The sequence below is a fragment of the Amblyraja radiata genome, chromosome 21 (assembly GCF_010909765.2).
Source record: "Amblyraja radiata isolate CabotCenter1 chromosome 21, sAmbRad1.1.pri, whole genome shotgun sequence".
Lineage (NCBI taxonomy): Eukaryota > Metazoa > Chordata > Chondrichthyes > Rajiformes > Rajidae > Amblyraja > Amblyraja radiata.
Window position 1 is genome coordinate 20,542,714 of NC_045976.1, and position 21,949 is coordinate 20,564,662.

At 39.2% G+C, this 21,949-nt stretch overlaps 1 protein-coding gene across 5 annotated transcripts in view; it reads left to right on the forward strand.

Moving 5' to 3' along the window:
* gramd4 (GRAM domain containing 4) overlaps positions 1-21,949 on the forward strand; it is a 112,353-nt gene that overhangs the window by 61,582 nt on the left and 28,822 nt on the right. For all 5 annotated transcript variants that reach the window (XM_033039755.1, XM_033039751.1, XM_033039750.1 and 2 more), the window contains 5 exons: positions 6,515-6,635; positions 8,380-8,438; positions 15,602-15,734; positions 17,429-17,454; positions 18,521-18,612. In XM_033039755.1, the coding sequence (XP_032895646.1) occupies positions 6,515-6,635; positions 8,380-8,438; positions 15,602-15,734; positions 17,429-17,454; positions 18,521-18,612 (431 nt within the window). The remainder of the gene's footprint in view (positions 1-6,514; positions 6,636-8,379; positions 8,439-15,601; positions 15,735-17,428; positions 17,455-18,520; positions 18,613-21,949) is intronic.

Consider the following 21,949-nt stretch of genomic DNA (forward strand, 5'->3'; position numbering starts at 1 on the left):
GAGCTGTGTCAGCCCGGGGCTACAGCAGCAGACAGTACCGGGAGCCTCGCATAATGGGGCAACCCAATGTCTTCCCCATTGGAGGGGGAAGTACATATGGAAGAAACCACTCTGAATCAGAGTACAAAAACAGGGGGGGGGGGGAAACCTTCCCAGGGACAAGCAGAAGAAAGGAAGTAAGTAAGTAACTTTTACTTATATAGCACTGTTTAAGTTAACTTGCACCAAAGAGCTTTACATAAAATAAATAATAAGCACAAAAGAAAAGAAATACTTCTGCAATCATCCAGGTTCCACTGGGTGCTTCCCTGGATAGAGATCTAGAAAATGTCTCCTGCTCTGAGGAGAGGAGCATTCACGGTCAGTTTCAGTCTGACCCAAAGCAAGAATCTCATTTAGGCCCGCTGGAGGGGCCATGTCAGCGCAGGTATCCTCAGGGGCCTGCGGCAGCACCTGTTTTCAGGGCTACCTACAAATCTCACTCTCAATGGAGGGGAGTGTGAGTGATCAGTAGGTAACTGATCTCGAATTAAAGTATGAACATACTGAAGCACATGCATATGGCCTCAAGAGACAGCAGTTGGCAGAATATCCGCACAAATGCCGGCAGGGGAACAGCGCTATCAGGGTGACTGGAGAAACCAGCCGCCGAATCCTCTCTTCAGGTAAGAACAGAAGAAGGAAGCAAAAGCTGTCGGACCAATCAAGGTACCAACGACAAGCAAACTTCATCAGTAGGCGACAACACACCCCACACCTCCATAGGGGGTAAGCAGTTCACTGAAGCCGGTGGTAGCTTGAAAGCTGGGCACGGAAATATGATCAGAGTCGTCTTTCAAGGCAGACACAGAATTATGGCCAGAATTGTCCGACAAGGCAGGCTCAGTATGATAAGGTTTTCAGACCAAGACCCAAGCAGAGGTCAGGAGAAACATGGAATCCACACTTCCTACCAGTCCAACTCCCAATCAAGGAGAGAAAAGGAACCCGCATCAGGGGCCTTTGGGCTTACCACAAGACCACCGGTAGCCATGGAGGTAGGTGGGTCTGGGTTTACTGAAACAAGGGATTGTGGACCAGTTACATGTTGGTAATTTTACTCTTGTGTTTTTGTTCAAAATGACAATAACATGAATTTCAGATCTGGTTTTAAAAAACAGATAACAACATGTGATTATTTTTTACTGCACAACATACATAGGTTCCAAGCAGACTTGGAACTCGGACCGGAATTGTCTTCAAGGCAGGCCCAGTATTTTGGGCAGGATTGCCTTCCAGGACAGGTGACAGATGGAGGATGTCACTTCATCCAGGTTTAACTCATTTGTGCAGTACAGACTTTTAGAAACAGCAATTTTTTGTTACGGCCTAACTACTGTTTTATAGGAGCTTCCTATAAAATGGTCACATGGCATGCATCAACCTCAAAGATGCATACTATTCGGTGTCTATTCATTAAGAACAGGAGATATTTGAAGTTTAACTGGATGGCATGGCTCTGCCAAATGGGTTGACATCAGCTCCTAGACTTGACTAAACTACGGAAACCAATTCTGGGACTACAAAGGTCTCAAAACCACATAGTAATGGCATATTTGGAGGATATTTTCATTTTGGAGTCAACAAGAATTGGCAGAATCATCAGTCAAGCAAACCAAAACTCTGTTTGAAAGAATTGGTTACCTCATCCATCCAGTTAAATCAAAATTGACACCTACAAGGGTAATTGATTATCTAGAATTTACTATCAAAAACAGTAAATATGTTGGTGACTTTGCCTAGGGGCAAACGACAATATTAATTAAGCCTGCAATGACCTGATAGTCAAATTCTAGCCATCTATCAGGCAAACAGCGAGTGTAATTGGCAAATAGTAGCTGCATTCCCAGCAGTACGGGCTTTTGCATTACCAGAACTTACAGCAAGCAAAGGAACAAACACTCAAATTACATGCAGGCCGAATTGGCAAACTATGGATTGCCAGCAGAGGCCATTGTTGAATAACTATGGTGGATAACGAATGGGAGACAGCGCAGGGAAATTTTGCTCGAAAGCCATCGAGGGTTCTTCAGACCTATGCAAGCGGCTAAGGATGGGGAGACACCAACACAGTCTAAAGCTGTGGGGGCAGATGGAATGAGCAGGAGTCTGTAATTCCCCAACACATGGAATCAATTACCCAGAATTGTTGGAGGCACAATATGGACTCAAGGTTCTCAGTAGCGATATGCTTGTTCAAATTCAGATTGATAACACCACTGTAGTGGCATATATCCATTAACAAGGGTGGTGTAAAATCTGTATTTTACGACAGATTGTCGAATCTCATTTGGCACTGGTGTATCGAGAGGAATATTTGGGAAATCTACGAGGTAGATATAACACGGTGACAGATGCTGGATCACGAATGTTTAATAACAACACAGAATGGATGTTGAATCAGACAGTATTTAACAAAATAACTACACGATTTGGCATACCAGATGTTGATCCGTTTGCATCTAGACTAACCATTAGTTACCCAGATATGTGTCCTGCGAGCTGGATCCAGGAGCAAGGCAGTGGATGCTTTCTCCCTCAATTGGGGAGGAATGTTTATGTATGCTTTCCGCCAATTTGTCTCACAAACCGATGCTTGACAAAAATCAAGCAAGACTAAGCCACAGGCATATTGGTAGTGCCAGATTGGCCTACTCAAGCCTGGTCCCCAAAAATTTTGGGCATTATAGTCCAGCCAGTAATGGCTGTACCCAAGATCAGGGACCTCCTAGTGAACCCAGTTACAGGGAGCAATCATCCACCACATGAACGTATAACTTGTTGGTCTGCAGATTCTGAGGAGGCCATTTCAAGGCGTAGGACTGTCCGAACAAATACAACACAGTTCGGATAACGGATGTCTTGGAGTTCCTATCAACTGTACTATAACTATAAACTAAGTTATAGTGCGTCTATAGTGCCAGAGGCGCACTCTCCTCCAATCGAAAGGAACGCACCCCTTTACAACAAAATTCATGAAAGGAATTTACAATTTAAGACCTCCAAGGCCAAGGTACACTGACATATGGGATGTGAGCGTGGTACAAACCCTACTTTGACAGTGGGGACCGCCTATAACTAACCCTGAAGGTGGTATGCTGACAAAGAGTCCAGACACTGCAAAAGCTACGGTTGGACTACATGACCACCAATATGAACAACATAACATTCCTAATCAGGAACCCGATAAAACAGAGCAGGCCAGGAATGCCAGGGATGGAGATCCAGTTCTTGGCATATCCAGAGGACCAACGGTTGGGTGGGTGGTAACATACTAACACCACTATCTGAGAGTTACGGAGAACCTCAGAGGCTCAGAACAATCGGTCCTCATCAGCCATAAAAAAAAAAAAACACACCCAAAGGTGTCAACTCAAACCATCTCCAGATGGCCAAAAGAGATAATGGCGGTAGCAGGAGTAAACATTTATATGGGTAAATCTCTCTCCACCAGGGTTGCATCTACGTCGGCAGCAAGAGCTATGGACGTGCCCCTTGACGACATCCTAGTGGCTGCAGGATGGACGAATGAAATAACGGTCCACTGGTTTTATAACAAACCCATAACCGGACTGGGGGTGTTTGCACGTACCATTTTAAGTTCTGTCCCTTAGTTTCCCCCCCCAAGGTTGGGAGGGGTAACTTTTTAAAAAACTTTTCTTTCATTTAAAGCATCAGTTTTCTTTACTTAACTACGTAATGTCTGAATGCTTTAATGATTACACGCATCCATGGTCAATCCATTCAGTGTGTGACGCCTGGATTCGTAACCGGCGTAAAATCACAGAGCTTTGAAATCTTCACGTAGTCACTCACGTGACTCCGAAGTAAAATAGTAAGATTAAACGAGAACTTACCAGTTTGAAGTTTGATCTTGATTTTATGAGGAGTTACGATGAGCGATTACGTGCCCACCGCTCCCACCCTCATACTATCAAGGTCATATGGAAGTTCTAGTTTCTTCACAATCTTACTATTCTCAGGTCTTCTGTTTATCTGTGATTTAACACCGCTGCTTTGAAGATTGACGCGCACGCAGACGGACGGCCCTTCTTCACGTAATCGCTCATCGTAACTCCTCATAAAATCAAGATCAAACTTCAAGTTCTCGTTTAATCTTACTATTAATTTAGATAGGTACTCGGTCATTGTCATGGACATGGTGGGCCGAATGGCCTCTCTTTATTGTATGTGAATCAATGTAATGTTTGTAACTCTCCAAAGATATAATTTGCAGTGATATTATTCATGTGAAAGTGACAGTATTAATCACTCAATCAAAGGAAGAAATAACGTGTTAAAATAGCTGCATTTATTTGAATGCAGGGTTGCTCAAAATGCAATACAGTCAACGAAGCTCTTTTGATACACACAAACTATGACAGCACAGGAAAGTTTTCTACCAGTTTGTGCACATTAGGTTATCTCAAACAGCAGGTTAATGGGGAAATGAACGTCTTTCAACCGACTCCAACTGGTCCAGAACGCAGCCGCCCGACTCATCACCCACACCAAATCCTGGCATCACATCACTCCAATCCTCAAAAAACTTCACTGGCTCCCCATCTCCCACCGGATCACCTACAAAATCCTGGTCCTCACCTACAAAGCCCTCCACCATCTGGCCCCCCATATCTCACTGACCTCTTCTCCCCCTACCAACCCTCACGGTCCCTCAGATCCACATCAGCCGGTCTCCTCTCCATCCACAAGTCCAACCTCCGCAGTTTTGGGGACAGGGCCTTCTCCAGGGCAGTTCCCAGGCTCTGGAACTCCCTCCCCCAACTGATCTGCAATTCCGTGTCCCTCACCATCTTCCAGTCCCGCCTCAAGACCCATCTCTTCACCTCTGCCTATCCTTAGCCCCACGTCCCCGTCCCTTTTCATCTGTGCATTAATTGCCTCATACTGTGTTTTGTATTGAATTCTGTCTTTACTTTGTGTACTAGTCATGTCTCTACTATTTATTTCATTCCCCTTACATGTTTTTCCTCTACATGCTCAATTTTTGTAAGGTGTCCTTGAGACTCTTGAAAGGCGCCCATAAATAAAATGTATTATTATTATTATTATTTGGCGGTTGAAAGAAAAATAAAAGATGCCTTTTGATGGTTGATGACATTTCCTTCTGTTCTTTAATACAGACCTATGGGTGCCAGAAAGAACGGAACTGGCATCAATTTATTGTCTCAACAACCCTGCAATACCACTAAAATTTTGTGCCATCACTTAAGTTTGTACATTGAGCTTTTGATTCAGAGCCTTTTGATTTGGAATTGGCTGAGGGTAGCATCAATCAGAACAGAATTCTATTATTTTCCCAAACTAATTTAATCGTGCAGTTATTTTTATTGTTTGTATTTGATTTGATTTAATTTCAATATATTGGGGCCACCAGTGTTAACTCCTTATTTGCAGTTTTAAAACTAAATTGCCTAGAGGTTCATCCTGATAATATTGGAATAGAATGTCAGAAGAGGAATACTGTGTATATGTGCAGCAACCTGACATGCTTTGTGCTATCCATCGTGGACAGCTTTCACTACCCTGTGCTGTGTTTATTTGCTCGAGCATTGGCACATTGCCAGGCTGCTGATTCCCTTTCATTGGCCATTGATAAACTTGTCAGATAGCTTGCAATATGTTACTGATGTCGTGTAGTGTCCTTACCAGAATTACAAAACGTGAACATGATCTGATGAGAGTAATACATTTGCACTGCAACACTGCGTACCTCTCAAAACCATGACTTAACATTTCAGGTTGATTACAGTTAATTGGAAATGTTAACTATTTATTTCTCCAAAGGTTCTGCATGACCTTGTGTGCAGTATCTTGAGAACAACAAAAAAAATGGATGTCTATGAGCTGCTGTACAGTTTTCCCTTTTAATTGGAATGGGGGCATTTCTATTAAGTAATGCAGTAATGTCATGATGAGAGAGGAAAAAGAGAGATATTGATAATGTGCTTTGTGATTATACTGATGCAGATCCAATAGAAGGTCATGTGGGAAACAGCAGCTCGGAGAATACTCAAAATGTATGGTGGGTGAGGAAGTGAGTTCAGCAGCACGAATCTTGTGCACCATCTTGTGGTCAATCTTTCTCACTGATTACCCAGTGATTTGTCTGCCCACATGATTAGAACATAATATTGAAATAAAGGTTGTTTTCTTTGTTTAATCCAAATAGTAGTCATTTTTTTTTAATACTAAAAGGGGCAGCTGAAAAAAGGAATTGAATGCTTACATTTAATTTTTTTGATGTAGGTTAATATTTTATTCTGTCAGCTAATATAAAGTTCCCCCAGTTCAAGCATGTAATGGGAATTGGCCCATTAAGGTCACATGAGGGTTGTAAACTATCGTAGATATTTATTATACAATGACTATGATTTGCTACTTCCTAGAGCTGAATTTATTGTAAAACCAGTCATTCCTCATAAAGTCTAATTCTATTTATTTTCCTCCATAGAGGAGGAACTACGGAAACTTAGAGAAGAGACAAATGCTGAAACTCTAAAGCAAGAACTTGAAAAAGAAAAATTAAAACGAATAGATTTGGAACAGAAAATTTCTGATGTGCTTAAAGTCAGGTACAACTGATATAAAATGATAATCCAGATTGTGTTTCTGTACTGATAAAATTGTTAACACTTCAAGGGCTAAGAATTGCCATGTGGAAAGGATGAACTTTCACCTTTACTTTTGAGTTGGTTTTAAAATGTTTTTTGTTTAACTAAATTGGGAATGCAGATTAGTAAAAAAAAAACGTAAGAGGCGCATCAGGTTTCATAGAATTTACATTGATTACTAATTCTTACAAACCTGGTTCCATAGCAGTAGTCTCTTCAAGTGGGCATCAGTCACAGCAGTCAGGATTAATTCTATATTAATCCTCCAATTCACACATAGTGACATTCATATATTTTTTTAAAAAGCTAATTTAATCTGAAAGTTGTTAACATTTTCAGTGGTCTCAGTAGAAGTTTTAAATTTGCCGACAACACCATCGTCGTTGGGTGAATAATGACGGAGGAAAGCAGAGTGGTGGTAAAGAATATTGGTCTGATGAGAGGAAAGAAGTGCTCCACAGTGATAGGAATACAAATGATAACTTGGTTTAATAATCTGCACTATACACCACACAGAAACAGCAGATGAAACCCGAATGGGGATCGCAGGTGGGTAAAGACATTGTTGATGGTAGTCTGTACTGTTTAGCTAATACTGAGGAGGAATACAATGTAGCATGAGATAATATGAAGTCATCTCTACTCTCGTAATTCCCATGAATATGTGGCCAGACTCTGCTCCAATGACATCTTTAAATTCACCGACAATACTTCACAGGAATAGATCGAGTAGATGAATAGCGTCTCTTGCCCAGAGTAGGGGAATCGAGGGCCAGAGGACAGTTTAAGGTGAAGGGGAAAAGATTTAATAGGAATCTGGAAGGTAACTTTTTCACACAAAGGGTGGTGGATGTATGGAACGAACTGCCAGAGGAGGTGATTGAGGCACGGACTATCGCAATGTTTAAGAAACAGACAGGTACATGAATTGGACAGGTTTGGAGGGATATGGACCAAATGCAGGCAGGTGGTACTAGTGTAGCTGGTGCGTGCAAGTTGGGCGGGAGAGTCTATTTCCACGCTGTATGACGATGATTCTATACCATGACATCTTGATCTTGAAGTGTCCTTGAGTATAGAGTCCATCTTTTTAAGATTTTAGCTTTCAGCTCCTTATTTAGTTTACTTAATATTAGATACACAATTAGAATTGACTAGACTTCATGGAAGGTTCTCATAGTGTTACTGAAGTTTGGTTCTCAGTGCTGTCTCAGCTAAGAGTGCATCTCTGTGAAGCACTGGACAAAGAAGAGAATAGTAATTATTGTGTCCATTTTTTATCCGTCCTGCAAATCCCATCAATAGAAATGTTTTTTTTTTTTACAATAAAATTCTTCTGGAGAAATAAAGAATCACTATATGGGCTGTGTTGGCAGTGTAAAATTTTCATTCCTCCTGGAAGTCCCATCAATAAAATTGGTTTCATTTTACCATAAAATCCTTCTGGAGAAATAAAGAATCATTGTATGGTGTTTATGTGGCAGTGAGTTATATGGCAAGTACTGGGTAATGGGAAGTTCAGCATTTCAAAAAACAATTTTGTTGAAAGTTTGCAAGAGCTTGAGGTTATATGTGAAAGTTATTTATATTAATTTTATTATATTACATTATTATATTATTATTTTACTATATTATAGTTAATAACTGGTCATCTAATTAATTGAGACATTGTTGCAAATTCTTTAGTATATGTTTCCTCTTTCAGAGGTGAGGATACATCAAGTCAGCAGTCTGTAAAAGTGCAAACTTCTGTGAATGGAACAGGTAATTTATATTTGATTTTGGCAAGATCAATGCAGTGCTAGTAAAAGTATATTAGTTATAGATGACAATATTAAAGAATTTACTTTGACAATTTAAAAACTTACAAATGTAAATCTATAATTCATGATGGATCTTTCCAGAGTATTAATGGTGTGGGTTGAAAGGAGAGTGAGCAGTCTCTTATAATCCTGACTGTAATTTGCAGCTCTATTGTGCCTTGATGCTGAGAGATTGGCTTTATATGGTAATGGAAAATGGATCAGGTGGGAATTATTTTCTGAGGTCCTGTCTGGTCTTTGAGTGCATTTTAGAGGCAGGGGATACTATTTTGCATCAATCTTAGCATTATCTAGGGATGCTTGATTATTGGAAGTGCCTCCAAAATGATAAATTAAAAATCAACTTGAGGCTGCAACCATGTTGAAAAATATTTGATAAATTCAATGTAAAAGAAAAATTGTTTAAGACTTGTGTAGAAAATACCTACTCGTTTGCATAAATTCTTAAATTCAACTTATTTGTCATTCATTCATTCATGTCAAATTAAAATTGTTTTTGATAAAGATGAATTCATGTCCCATCAAATGTAAATATGGAATTCTATCATGTAATTAATAATCCAAACTTAGCTTAAAATCTACATAAAATTGCAACTGTCTGTCACTTTCTCATCAAACTCTGGCTTCATCAACTTTTAAAGTAAATCAAACTATGATTGGAAAGATGTGGAATAAACAAATCAGAAGCTGAAAAGTTACGATAGTGAAAACTATCATGGATTTATAAAGCTGATCGATCTTGAATGGATTTGGCTATAGTTTGCCATTTCCTTTTTTAAAGAATTCAGTGAAATTGGCAAATTTATTGTTGAATTTGTTTTGAGAAATAAAACTGTGCCTAGATAAGCTAATTGACAGCATTCAAGTTAGAGATAGAAGTCTAATAACCGATCGCTCAAAATTATTTTTTAATCTGTCATTTTTCTTGTTCAGCCTGCTGACTTAAGTGTTTAAAGTAAGGTTTGTATCTTATCTAAAAAAATGCATACTTCAAAAAAAACATAACACAAATTTAATCTAAAGCTGCCATGTCTTATCGTCAATATATTGCAAATTTGAAGGCCCAACAGAAATTCTCTGAAAAGCTTGAATTTTCCATTGATGCTTTTCCAAGACCTTTCACTCTGCATGTAATTCACTTGATGCCCAAATCTAAGCATGTGAAACGTTTCTCAGCATGCAACTGCATTACTCACTGTGACTCACTAATTATGAAAATGTGTGAATTTATCCTTCAGGATATCTAAAATTATTTGCAAGCTCTTTGCTGATTTAATTTTAGTTACCTTATTTGATCAATGTTTCATGTTTAAATAAATGTAAGATATTTATTTTTACTTTTGAGAGAGTAAGATGAGTAAGATGAGAGAGTGTTCTTAACTTTTGCTGATTGCTTTGGATTCTAAATATAGAACATTGCATACTGAAAATATCTCTCACTCTAAGATCACCTATTATGTTCCTGGCGGGATTTAACATTATCGTTGTTGCTTATAAACACAGATGTTTATATTTTATTCTTGGTTAAAAACCTGGAAAACCAAATGCAGTGCTGAAGTTTCTGCCTCTTTGATAATTTGAAACCTTAATTTCTTGTAAAAATCTTTACTAATACTTATTGATAACCACTGACTATTTACTTTCTAATTCTGTGTATTAAAGCACACAGTTCCTGTATCTTTCAAATAGTGGTTCACAATGAGTGCGTTCATCAAAAATATTAGCAAATCTATGAAATATTTTGAGGTGAATTTAATTTCCATTTTTGAGAAACTATTTTATGAGTACTTGTTCATGATGGAGACATTTACCTGCTGGCTATGAATATATGCAGCCACAAGTTATGGTATGAAATGAAGAACGGATAATTTTAGCAGCAAAGTTTCACCAACCTACCATCATTGTACCATGCTGTCTTCATTTTACATTGATTAATGCTCAGGTACAGTGGCGTAGTGGTAGATACAGCGCCAGAGATCCTGACTTTGGGCGCTGTCTGTATGGAGTTTGTACCTTTTTGTGACTGCGTGAATTTTCTCCGGGTGCTCCGGTTTCCTCCCACACTTCAAAGACATACAGGGTAAAGGTTTGTCAGTTACCGACAGCTGGAATCAAGCAAGTGCCTTGAAGAGTATAAAGGATGTAAAAGTACACTTAAGAGGAAATTAGGAGGAGGAAAAGACGCCATCCCTGGCAGTTGATATTGATGAAAACCCTAAATGATTTTATAAAGATATTAAGAGTAAATGGGTAACTTGGGAGGGAGTAGGTCCTGTTAAAGATCAGTGTGGTTATCTATCTGAGGAGACACTGAAAATGGGTCATCTATTTACAATGGAGGACATGGAAACCAGTGCGTTCAAGTGAGGGAATATTCTAGAACATATCAACCTCTCGAAGGGGGAGGTGTTGGAAGACATGGAGTGCATTAGGACCTGACCACATGTATCCTAGGATGTTTATGGGAAACAAGGTAGGAGAATGCTGTGATTGTGGCAGAGATGTCTATATCTTTGCTGACCATGGGTGAGGTATCAGAAGACTGTAGGATAGCTAATGCAGTTCCTTTATTTAGGAAGAGCAGCAGAGATAAGCCAGGAAATAACAGGCTGATGAGCTTCGTAGCAGTGGTGGGAAAGTTATAGGAAGGGATTCTATGAAACAGGATATATTTGCATTTGAGAAGGCAAGGATTGATTCAGGATAGTTAGCATGGCTTTGTGCACGGGAAATCAAGTTTCAAGAATTTGATTGTGTTTTTTAAGGTATTTTTGCACATTCAAATAATGCAAACTAAAGAATCTCATTTTGCTGCTAAATGTTTAGGCTGGTAGCAAATTGTGTTTCCACATTGATAAAGCAATTTCTTCAGAATTGAAATGTGAAGGCTATTCTCATTAGATCATTAGAATTTCCGGTTGTGGTTTCATATATAAGCTTGTCAGAAGGGTTAGACTTAGACAACAAGTTATGGTTTTGCATGTAACGCTGTAGCTGAAATATGATACATTTTTTGTGATGTTATCATTTGGTTATCTAATATAATACATTTGTACGGTGCTGATCTATAAACTATTTTTACCCCATTATCATGACACTAACTTCATACTGCAATCTTTGTAAACCTACAGATTAACTTTGTGTCCTGATAATAAGGGGAACGTTTTTTTAACCTTTGCATGATAGCAAAGTTGGCATCCGTTGCCGCAGGGCCGGATGTCTTAAGTTCAACTCTTCTCTCAAACAACTTGTACATATATTAAGATTCAAGAGATTCATGTGTCCCTGATAGGACAATGAAATTCTTGCTTTGCTTCAGCACAACAGAACATAGTAGGGCATGACGACAGAACAGGTCAGTGTGTCCATCTACCATTATATAAATATATACACACATGAATAAATAAACTGATAAAGTGCAAATAAACAGATAATGGGCTATTAATGTTCAGAGTTTTGTCCGAGCCAAGTTTAATAGCCTGATGGCTGTGGGGAAGTAGGTATTCCTGAACCTGGACGTTGCAGTCTTCAGGCTCCTGTACCTTCTACCTGAAGGTAGCGGGGAGATGAGTGTGTGGCCAGGATCGTGTGGGTCTTTGATGATGCTGCCAGCCTTTTTGAGGCAGCGACTTCGATAAATCCCCTCGATGGAAGGGAGGTCAGAGCCGATGATGGACTGGGCAGTGTTTCCTACTTTTGTAGTCTTTTCCGCTACAGGGCGCTCAAGTTGCCGAACCAGGCCACGATGCAACCGGTCAGCATGCTCTCTACTGTGTACCTGTAGAAGTTAGAGAGAGTCTTCCTTGACAAACCGACTCTCCGTAATCTTCTCAGGAAGTAGAGGCGCTGATGTGCTTTCTTAATAATTGCATCAGTGTTCTCGGACCAGGAAAGATCTTCGGAGATGCGCAAGCCCAGGAATTTGAAGCCCTTGACCCTTTCAACCATTGACCCATTGATATAAACGGGACTGTGGGTCCCCATCCTACTCCTTCCAAAGTCCACAATCAGTTCCTTGGTTTTGCTGTTGTTGAGGGCCAGGTTATTGTGCTGACACCATATGGACAGTTAGAGAGAAAATATATAGGTGATTTTTGTTTTGGATGAAACATTAATCAAGCGACTACCTGCTTTTCCATGTGAATTTAAACAACCTTATGGCACTATTTAAAGAAGAAAATGTTATGATAGCATTTATTTATTTTTATCTCTCAAAACCACTAAAACAAATTAACATGTATCCTGGATATACATTTACTGCTGTTTTTATCATCACATTGATTTAAATCAAAAGTATTTCATTGGCTTTGCAGCATCGAGTGTTTGAAAAATATTATATAAATACATTTTAAAAATACAACTTTAAAATGATTAGATAGCTATTGATGAGACCTCCGAAGTGTTGGCACACCATGACCACGGTTGGGTGTTGGTGAGACACTCAGTGACAGGAAATTCAGGAATCGGAAGAGCCATGAACAAAAGGGGACGACAGATAGCACAATGGGCTAAGTGTTCGGCTGGCGACCGGAAGGTGGTCGGTTCGAATCCCGCTTGGAGTGCATACTGTCGTTGTGTCCTTGGGCAAGACACTTCACCTACCTTTGCCTGTGTGTGAATGTGTGTGAGTGATTGGTGGTGGTCGGAGGGGCCGTAGGCGCAGAATGGCAGCCACGCTTCCGTCAGTCTGCCCCAGGGCAGCTGTGGCTACAGAAGTAGCTTACCACCACCGAGTGTGACTGAGGAGTGAATGAATAATGCGATGTAAAGCGCCTTGAGTATTAGAAAGGCGCTATATAAATCCCATCCATTATTATTCATTAAAAGGGGTAAAGGTGTCCATGTGCATGGAGGTGGCAGTGGAAAAATGACACACAGTGCTGGTGTAATTCAGCGTGTCAGGCAGCATCTCGGGGAACTCGGCGAATAAACATTGATTGAAGTCATTGGACTGGATTAGGCAGTGGGCAAGAGTATTTGTGCCTCAGCCCACCCGAATGTGGGTGTGTACATACCTACAGGTGCCCATACGGTGGAACGTACTGTCACTGACCAATACCTGCTCCCTTTACTTCACTGATGGTCACATGTTTAAAAATGCACAGACTGGCACCTTTATGTCCTCTATGTAAAGGACAGCACATAAAATATGGGGAACCACATCGATACCCCAAGTATGACAGAGCTGAATATTGCTTCACTGTCATTATTGGATACATTGCCATTGATGTTGTTGCTCTTTGTAAGGCATGGTGGGCAGAAAATGGGCAGCTCGGAAAACATGGTGGGTATAAATCCTGCTGGAATGACAAACCAGTCGAGGAATGCTGTCTCTGTGGGGTTTATTAAGAATGAGCTTCTGTGGAGTCTTAGCAACTCCCTGATGAGATACATGAACATCTCATGAACCCATCTGCTCGTTGTAATGTAAACCTCCACTCTGACCTTGAAGAAACCCTGTCCTACATCACAGAGGCAACTGCAGATGGTCTCTCGGTTGTCACCTCCAGGAATGTCATTGCTAGGTCATTGCTCAGTCATCTTCTCAAATCGCAGCATTCATCATCCAACTAGAGGCTGATTGGACCTTCGCCGGTTTCCACTCCAAGAGAAATATGACGGGCATCATTGACCACCATGTTGTGTCTTATGTCACAAAATTCTTTGACCCCATTCAGTTAAGTTGTTCGACAGAACATACTTCTCTAATTTGACTGCTTTTAGAAATGTGTCTCCATCTTGTGAATACTACGTGGCGGTATAAGCTTTGATCTTAACCTGCAAATCTGTAACAGCCTGGCACCAAGCAAGGCTACATCATCACTTTGACACTTTTATCATTATTTCTTGTTGCAATGCTGCACCACTATTCTTACTAGCTTTTGGTGAAATGGAGAATGGAGCTGATCTACTGGATAAATGCAAAGTGCTTTAATCCACATTGCCTCTGTTCCAAGCCAAAGTTATTTCAATCTCTGTCATTGAGTTGCAGTTGGCAAATGGTTGGAGACCGAACACTGTGTCATCAACTCATTCCATGAAGTGTACAAAAGGATGCTTCTTTCCCTTAACATGTGCAAAGAAAAAGGTCCTCAATCAGTCTGCCCCAGCTGCATTTCACTGGCCTCTGACAACAAACCCCCCTTGGCAGGATAAGCATATCAATGTCAGCGTGTCCCTTAGGACAACATCCCCAGTGTTAAGGAACTAATAACAAGCGGGCTCCCATGGGCAGGTGATGTCACTCGCATGTCTGACATCAGTCTCCTGAAATAGGTACTCTAGCCCCAGCCTTTAATGGCAAGAGATTTTGAGATGAAACAATTCATGTATATAAAAATCCATATTTGAATATTTGTCACGTCCAAAATTACTCGTGTGAATCCCTGCCCCGAGATCACTCATAATAAGGGGTTGATATTGAAAACCTACAGTTACTTCATCGGGAGCATTAAAAACCCAGAGTAAATGGTATAAGAGGTGCACCAAACTCTCCACCTGTTCCTTGATCTACCTGAAGTAGGGCCATGTTGGCTTTTTCTGTCTTCATTGACTTCATAGAAGTGGAGTGGAAGGAAGTCATACCCAAGCTCGATGGGCTTCCAAAGAAAGAGGTAAATGTAGTCATCAATAAACTATATTAATTCTGATCTAATAGAAGCTCCCTCTTCTTTGAAGTATTACAGTTATAGCCTTGCAAGTTAAATTATAATATCTCCAATTAAATTAGGTCATTCATCTATCAGCAGGGGAAAAAATTGGCTCTGCGCACAATGGAACATGACATAAAAGCAATAATCTCTTTATTTTCCTTCTATAAAAATCTTTTATAGAAGATATAATATAAAATTGGATGTTGCAAAAGTAATCGGAAAAGCTAGATTTGCCATGCATGATGCAACATTCGAATTTCAGTACAAAGTATTTATGTGATAAACTGAAATACACTGAGGATGAGAAATGCTCCAACAGAAAGTAGAAAACTATAATTAATCTGTTTCAAGAATTGACCTACGAAAGAAGTTAATACTGCAGCAAGACTTTTGTTGCATTTGAAAGAAATGTTAGTCCTTTCTAATTATCTCTTGTTTTGAAATTTTCCAGAAAAACGTGGTAGGACATTCTACTCCAAGATTCAAAAATGGTTCTTTGAAAAGTTTTCAGAGTATATTGAAGATTTTCAATTCCAACAAGAAGAGATCCCTGTAGAAATGGAAGAGCCACTTAGCGCTAAACGGTAGGAGGAACCATTTGGTAGTTGTGGTCTAACTGCTTTCCACTGGGTTATGTGGGGTCCACAACACTTTTCTCCAACTGAAATTAAACTGCAGTTTTAGTAGCCTGAACCTGGCCCCAACTATTCTCACAATAGCTGCCAAGATTGATTGTCATTTCTATTGTCCTACTGGATGGAAACCTGTTAGTGTCATTTAGTGGTCCAGGTACATTGAAAAATCTCATGTTGGTAGAGGTCTCTGTATTTAGTCAGCATGTTCCATTATAGGCATTTGAAGTGATAAAAGCTACTTCCTAGTTTTCTAAGTAAAGAATGGATCATCAATTTGTCTCGGTACTAAATTCTGAGGTTTCTTACTTCTTCACAGCATTTACCTTCTGTAAATGTCATTACAAATCCAGACACCCCAATCAATAATATTCTTAAATTATGACGCTCATCTACCTTTTTTTTTTAAACTGATTGTTATAGGAACAGATAATGCAATGAGAACTCCCTGAAGAAGATGGCTCTGACCAAAAATCATACATGGTTTTGATCATGAATCCTATAGATTACTCTGAAAACATGTGAAGCTGTGGCTGAGGTGGCTGTCAACACTGTTCAGAGGCTTGAATTAAAAAAACCTTAAAATTAAGTTTTCTACTGGATTAAAAAAAACCCATATATATATTTGTTTAAGTTTTCAATCTCCAGAATTCAATCTCCTGAAAGATAAATGTTGAAATACCATTGCACCCAAATATTGTACAGTTATCCAAATATTAATATTGGTTAAATATGACATATACACTTGTATAGAATGCAGTTGCAATTTAATATGGCGAGTTTTGCTTAAGATAATTATTGCACAGATGAGCACGAGAGTGATCTATTCAGCCATCATTTGTGGTTTAAGATTTTTATTTGTCCTATTGAGTTTAAAGCAACAAATCTTTGGACATTTAGCATATGTTTTTCTATGCTTCCCACGAGATCTTGGTGTTTGTTACCTGTTAAGTACTTGTTGATTTTGAATATTAAAAATAATGGAACTATGATTTTCTAATTAGATTTAAATTTTTTTTTAGAAGATTCATAAAATTCTAAAAGAGACGATGCCCACAGGAATATATAAATTAAGCAATTTGTAATCAATCTAAGTTATTGCAGAATAGTTTTTTTTTGTTACTGCTTCTTACAGTGTATTGTAACTTGGTATTGTAAGAGATCTGCAATTACCCACAGCTGGTGTCTCCATGCCATGCTACTGGCAGTACTTGTTTGTTTTGTGGAACAGTAGGACCATTAATTAAATAGTGAAATTGCTGTTTTAATAATTCATGTTTGTTACTTTGTTCGGTCCTCATGGATGGAATTAAATTGTGTAGAAAGATTCAGAAAGTAAAGGTTGTGACTAACTTAGAAAAACAGACCTGTGTTTGTTAGTCATGGAGCATTCTTTCACATATCCCAAAGCATTACATGGAATTAGTTCAATAGTGAAGATATCAATGCATAGATTAGAATGAACAGTTGATTCACAGGAGGTGAAAATATCAGCACTATCAAAGCCATAACTTTTAAGTTTGTATCTGAAGCTGTGTTTATAAAATATTTTTTAAATGACCAAATGTAATAATTATGATTTTTATCTCATCAATTTGTATTTCCTGAGATTATGTATTGCGTCTCACCAATTTGTATTTCCCTAGATTAACTGAAAATATGAGAAGATTAAGTAAGTACATTTGTTTTCTTTGGGGATTCGACATAAGCTTTTTGTATGCTGAAATTATTGGAATTATGATATGAGCCGTGATTTCAACTTGTATTGTAAATTTATCTTGTACAGTTTTGCAGGGTCTCCTCTCATGAAATGACTTTCATTATAAGTAATATCCTTCTACCATATTAACTTTGTTAAAATCAAAATTAAACATAGAGGAGCAGATTTATTTTTCGAAAGAATGATATAATATTGCATGTATCAGATGTGTTCTTAGTTAAACTATTGATGAACAGAGAGTTGACATTTTCTGCACACATCTGCATTAATCAGGTGGGACAAGAAGAGTATTAATAGTTTTGTTGCACTTCAATAAAGCCCTAATTTGTAAAGCAATTTTGATGTTATGATGTGATGGGGTGCCATACAATGCACTATGTTGCATTCTAAGAACAGAACAGCAATTAAATGCAATTTCAGAAGTATATTCGCAATTGGTAAACCGGAACACAGAACACACGTCGCAAATTTTTAGAGTTTAGAAATACGGTGCTGAGACAGGCCCTTCGGCCCACTGAGTCCGCGCTGACCAAACGATCACCCGTACACCAGTTCTATCTTATCCACTCGGGACAATTTTACTGAAGCCAATTAACCTACAGACCTGGATGTCTTTGGAATGTGGAAGGAAAGCAGAGCACCTGAGAAAACCCTTGCACTCACGGGGTGAATGTACAAACTCCGTACAGATAGCATCCAGATAGCACCGTACAGATGGCACCAACTCTATCACTGTGCCACTGTGCAATGTGCAGCTCACAAAGTATTGTGCTGTGGGTTAGTTACAACTCAGCTATTCATTCCTTTGTATGTTGCAGGATGTCATTGTATTCAATTATACATGTGGTTATCATTAACTTTATTAAAATTAATATTCTAATTTAAACCAGATTATTCTAGATTCTGAGCAATGAGTCATTTTTTATTTCAATAAATGTTCACAAAGGAAATGGAAAAATTTATTGATCTAATTATTTTAAAGAAAAAGTTACTGGATCACTTTTTTATTTACTTTCAGAACGAGGTGCCAAACCAGTTACCAGTTTCTTAAAGAACCTTTCAGCCTTATCAAATTGGCACTCTGTATACACGTCAGTAATTGCCTTTATTGTAAGTAGTTAATGGTGCGGATTTGTTTAGTAATAATGCATTTGCTTTGAGATACAATAATGCAGAGATTCCAGGGGAATTCCTGACCTGGCATAACTTCTGTGGAACCTCTGAAGATTCCAGGGGTGTCTATTGTAGTTACAACAGGCAGTTTGAGATCTGTAGAAATTGCATACAACTGTTTCTGTCAGTGTCAATTATATAATTTAGGTTGATGAATACTTTTACCTTGAAACTGTCTTATTTTCACTGCTGAGATTTGTTTTTGCTGAGTAACATAGTTGTTCGCTGTTGAGGTACATCAGAATAAATATAGCCTATTCAATTCCTTGAGCTTGTTCTCCCATTAATTTAGATTGTGATCTAACACTGTACACAGACTTTGCTCTATATTCCTAAACTTTTCTTGCATTGCAAAATTAATAAGTGATTTAGAATTATCAGTTTTCATCAATCAGTTTTTTTGTCAGAGAGAGTTATGTACAGTTTTTGAATTTTTTTAGTAAATTGAAGTATCTTTTCCTGAATTCCCTCCTAAATGTTCTGGGTCCTGGGTGTAATCTTTTGTTTTGGACATCCCACCTGAGATTGCTGTTTTATTTTAAATCTGCTCTAAACATTGCATGTTCTCGGGTATTCAAGGCTAATTCATATAGTACCTTCTCATAATTTGACCCTTGGTACCCCAGTTACATGCTGTGATCATGTGTTGGTTTCCATGTACAGCAGTTCTTTTTATGGAACTCTGCTTTTCGCAATATTGTCAAACCAGTGCATCGGGGATTATTGTAGCACCCCCTTCCTTTCTAAAGACTAACGTCCCATTAGTGATTATTTTCCATGCATCTGTCCTATGCATGTTGAAGTTTCACTAATCCTACTTTTTTTACTATTTAAAGTTTTGATATTTTTTGTTGTCTAAAATGGGTGACCATCACTTAACTCTCTAATGAACTTCATTCATTCTTGTATGGTTAATCTGCAAAGGTTTTATAAATGTATGTGTGGGAAGAACTGCAGATGCTGGTTTAAACCAAAGATAGCCACAAAATGCTGGAGTAACTCAGCGGGCCAGGCAGCATCTCTGGAGAGAAGGAATGGGTGATGTCAATAGACAATAGGTGCAGGAGCAGGCCATTTGGCCCTTCGAGCCAGCACCGCCATTCAATGTGATCATGTCTGATCATCCCCAATCAGTACCCCGTTCCTGCCTTCTCCCCATATCCCCTGACCGCTATTTTTAAGAGCCCTATCTAGCTCTATCTTGAAAGCATCCAGAGAACCTGCCTCCACCGCCCTCTGGGGCAGAGAATTCCACAGACTCACCACTCTCTGTGAGAAAAAGTGTTTCCTCGTCTCTGTTCTAAATGGCTTACTCCTTATTCTTAAACTGTGGCCCCTGGTTCTGGACTCCCCCAACATTGGGAACATGTTTTCTGCGTGTCCAAGCCCTTATATTGATTTATCTCAAGGTCGAGACTCTGAAGGAGGGCCTCGACCCGAAACGTCATCCATTCCTTCTCTCCAGAGATGCTGCTTGTCCCGCTGAGTCACGACAACATTTTGTGTCAAGGTTCTTATAATTTTATGCTTGCTTCTACATCACATATAGTGCTTGTGTTGTTAGCATATGATATACAGCTTTTTATCCATGACCTAACTTATTAATAACCACTGAATAATTGAGGCTCAAACAGAAGTTCTCATGGGGCACCACTCCCTTCCTTCCAATTTAGATTATCCTCTAATTCAGTAAATGTTAATTTCAGTTTACAGTTCTTTCCAAGGAATTGTATTGAATGCCTTCTGAAAATCCATTTGAATTACATCAGTTAACATTCTCCTAACTACAACTGGAGTGGTATTTGCCAAAAATGTCTATTAATTTTGTTTGATGTCTGAGCTTTTAATCGGCTCAAGTTTCTAATTCATGCTCACTTCACTGCACCAGATGTTAGGGGAGCTGGCCTATACTTTCCTAGTTTCAAATGCACACATTTCTTGAATATTGAGAGTACAGTTGCTGTTTTCCATTTAGAAGGGGCAACTTATCAATATGTTAATTTCCGAAAGTGTTTGTCTAAAGCAGTTGCATTGTCTTCATCTATTTTTTGAATTGGAATTTGAGATGGGGTTTGTGAGTCATTATAGTGTTGTTATTTTTAATGTTATGAACTATAACAGTAGCACTTGGTTGAATTTAACTTTGAATTGATCAGCCTTTCGGCAGCATTTGCACTTCAATGTCTGAAGGTTTTGGTTTTAAGCCCCATTTCGAAGCCTTTGCAGAAAACTTTCACAAACTGAAATATTGTTTTTTTGAGGAAGACATTGCAGTCCCTTGGATGGATGATCCTATTTTGAAGAGGAAGAGTTTCTAGTGGTGAATAGCGCAGTCTCTTGGCCAACGTGACAAGATAGTACATGTTACATCATGTTACTGTTTGTGGAAGATTCCTATTTCCTATTTGAAAATTAGCTGCCATGTTTCCTGCATTACAAAAGTCAAGGATTTAATTGAATACAAGGCACTTTGAGATTTGATGGAAAGAATATGAAAGGCTTCAAGTCAAGTCAAGTTTATTTGTCACATACACATACAAGATGTGCAGTGAAATGAAAGTGGCAATGCCTGTGCATTGTGCAAAACATTACAGAACAGAATAGAACAGTGTCAGTATTTACATATTAGAAAAAACCCCAGCAATTTAAAAAAGACACAACACAACAGTAAATTGGTACAGTATATTAGTTCCTGGTGAGATCAGAGTTTACAGTCCTAATGGCCTGTGGGAAGAAACTCTGTCTCATCCTCTCTGTTTTCACAGCATGACAGCGGAGGCGTTTGCATTTCTGTAGCAGCTGGAACAGTCCGTTGCTGGGATGGTAGGGGTCCCCATAATATTGCTGGTTCTGGATCTGCACCTTCTGATGTATAGTTCCTGCAGGGGGGCGAGTGTAGTTCCCATAGTGCATTCGGCCGAACGCACTACTCTTGTAGTGGCAGAGCCTTCTTGTCCTGGGCAGAGCAGTTCCCAAACCAGATTGTGATGTTGCCGGACAAGATGCTTTCTCCAGCCCCTGAGTAGAAGCACTGAAGGATCCTGAGGTGGTAAAGGCACTGCCTTGCCTTACTCACCAGTGCGGCAGCGTGTGATGTTCATGTCAGATCCTCTGTGATGTGGACTCCCAGATATTTAAAGCAGCTCACCCTGTCCACAGTAGCCCCATTTATCTCCAGTGGCGTATATGGCCTCGGATGTTGTGCCTTTCTAAAGTCCACAATCGGCTCCTTCGTTTTTATGACATTCAAGAGGAGGCTGTTGTCCTCAAACCA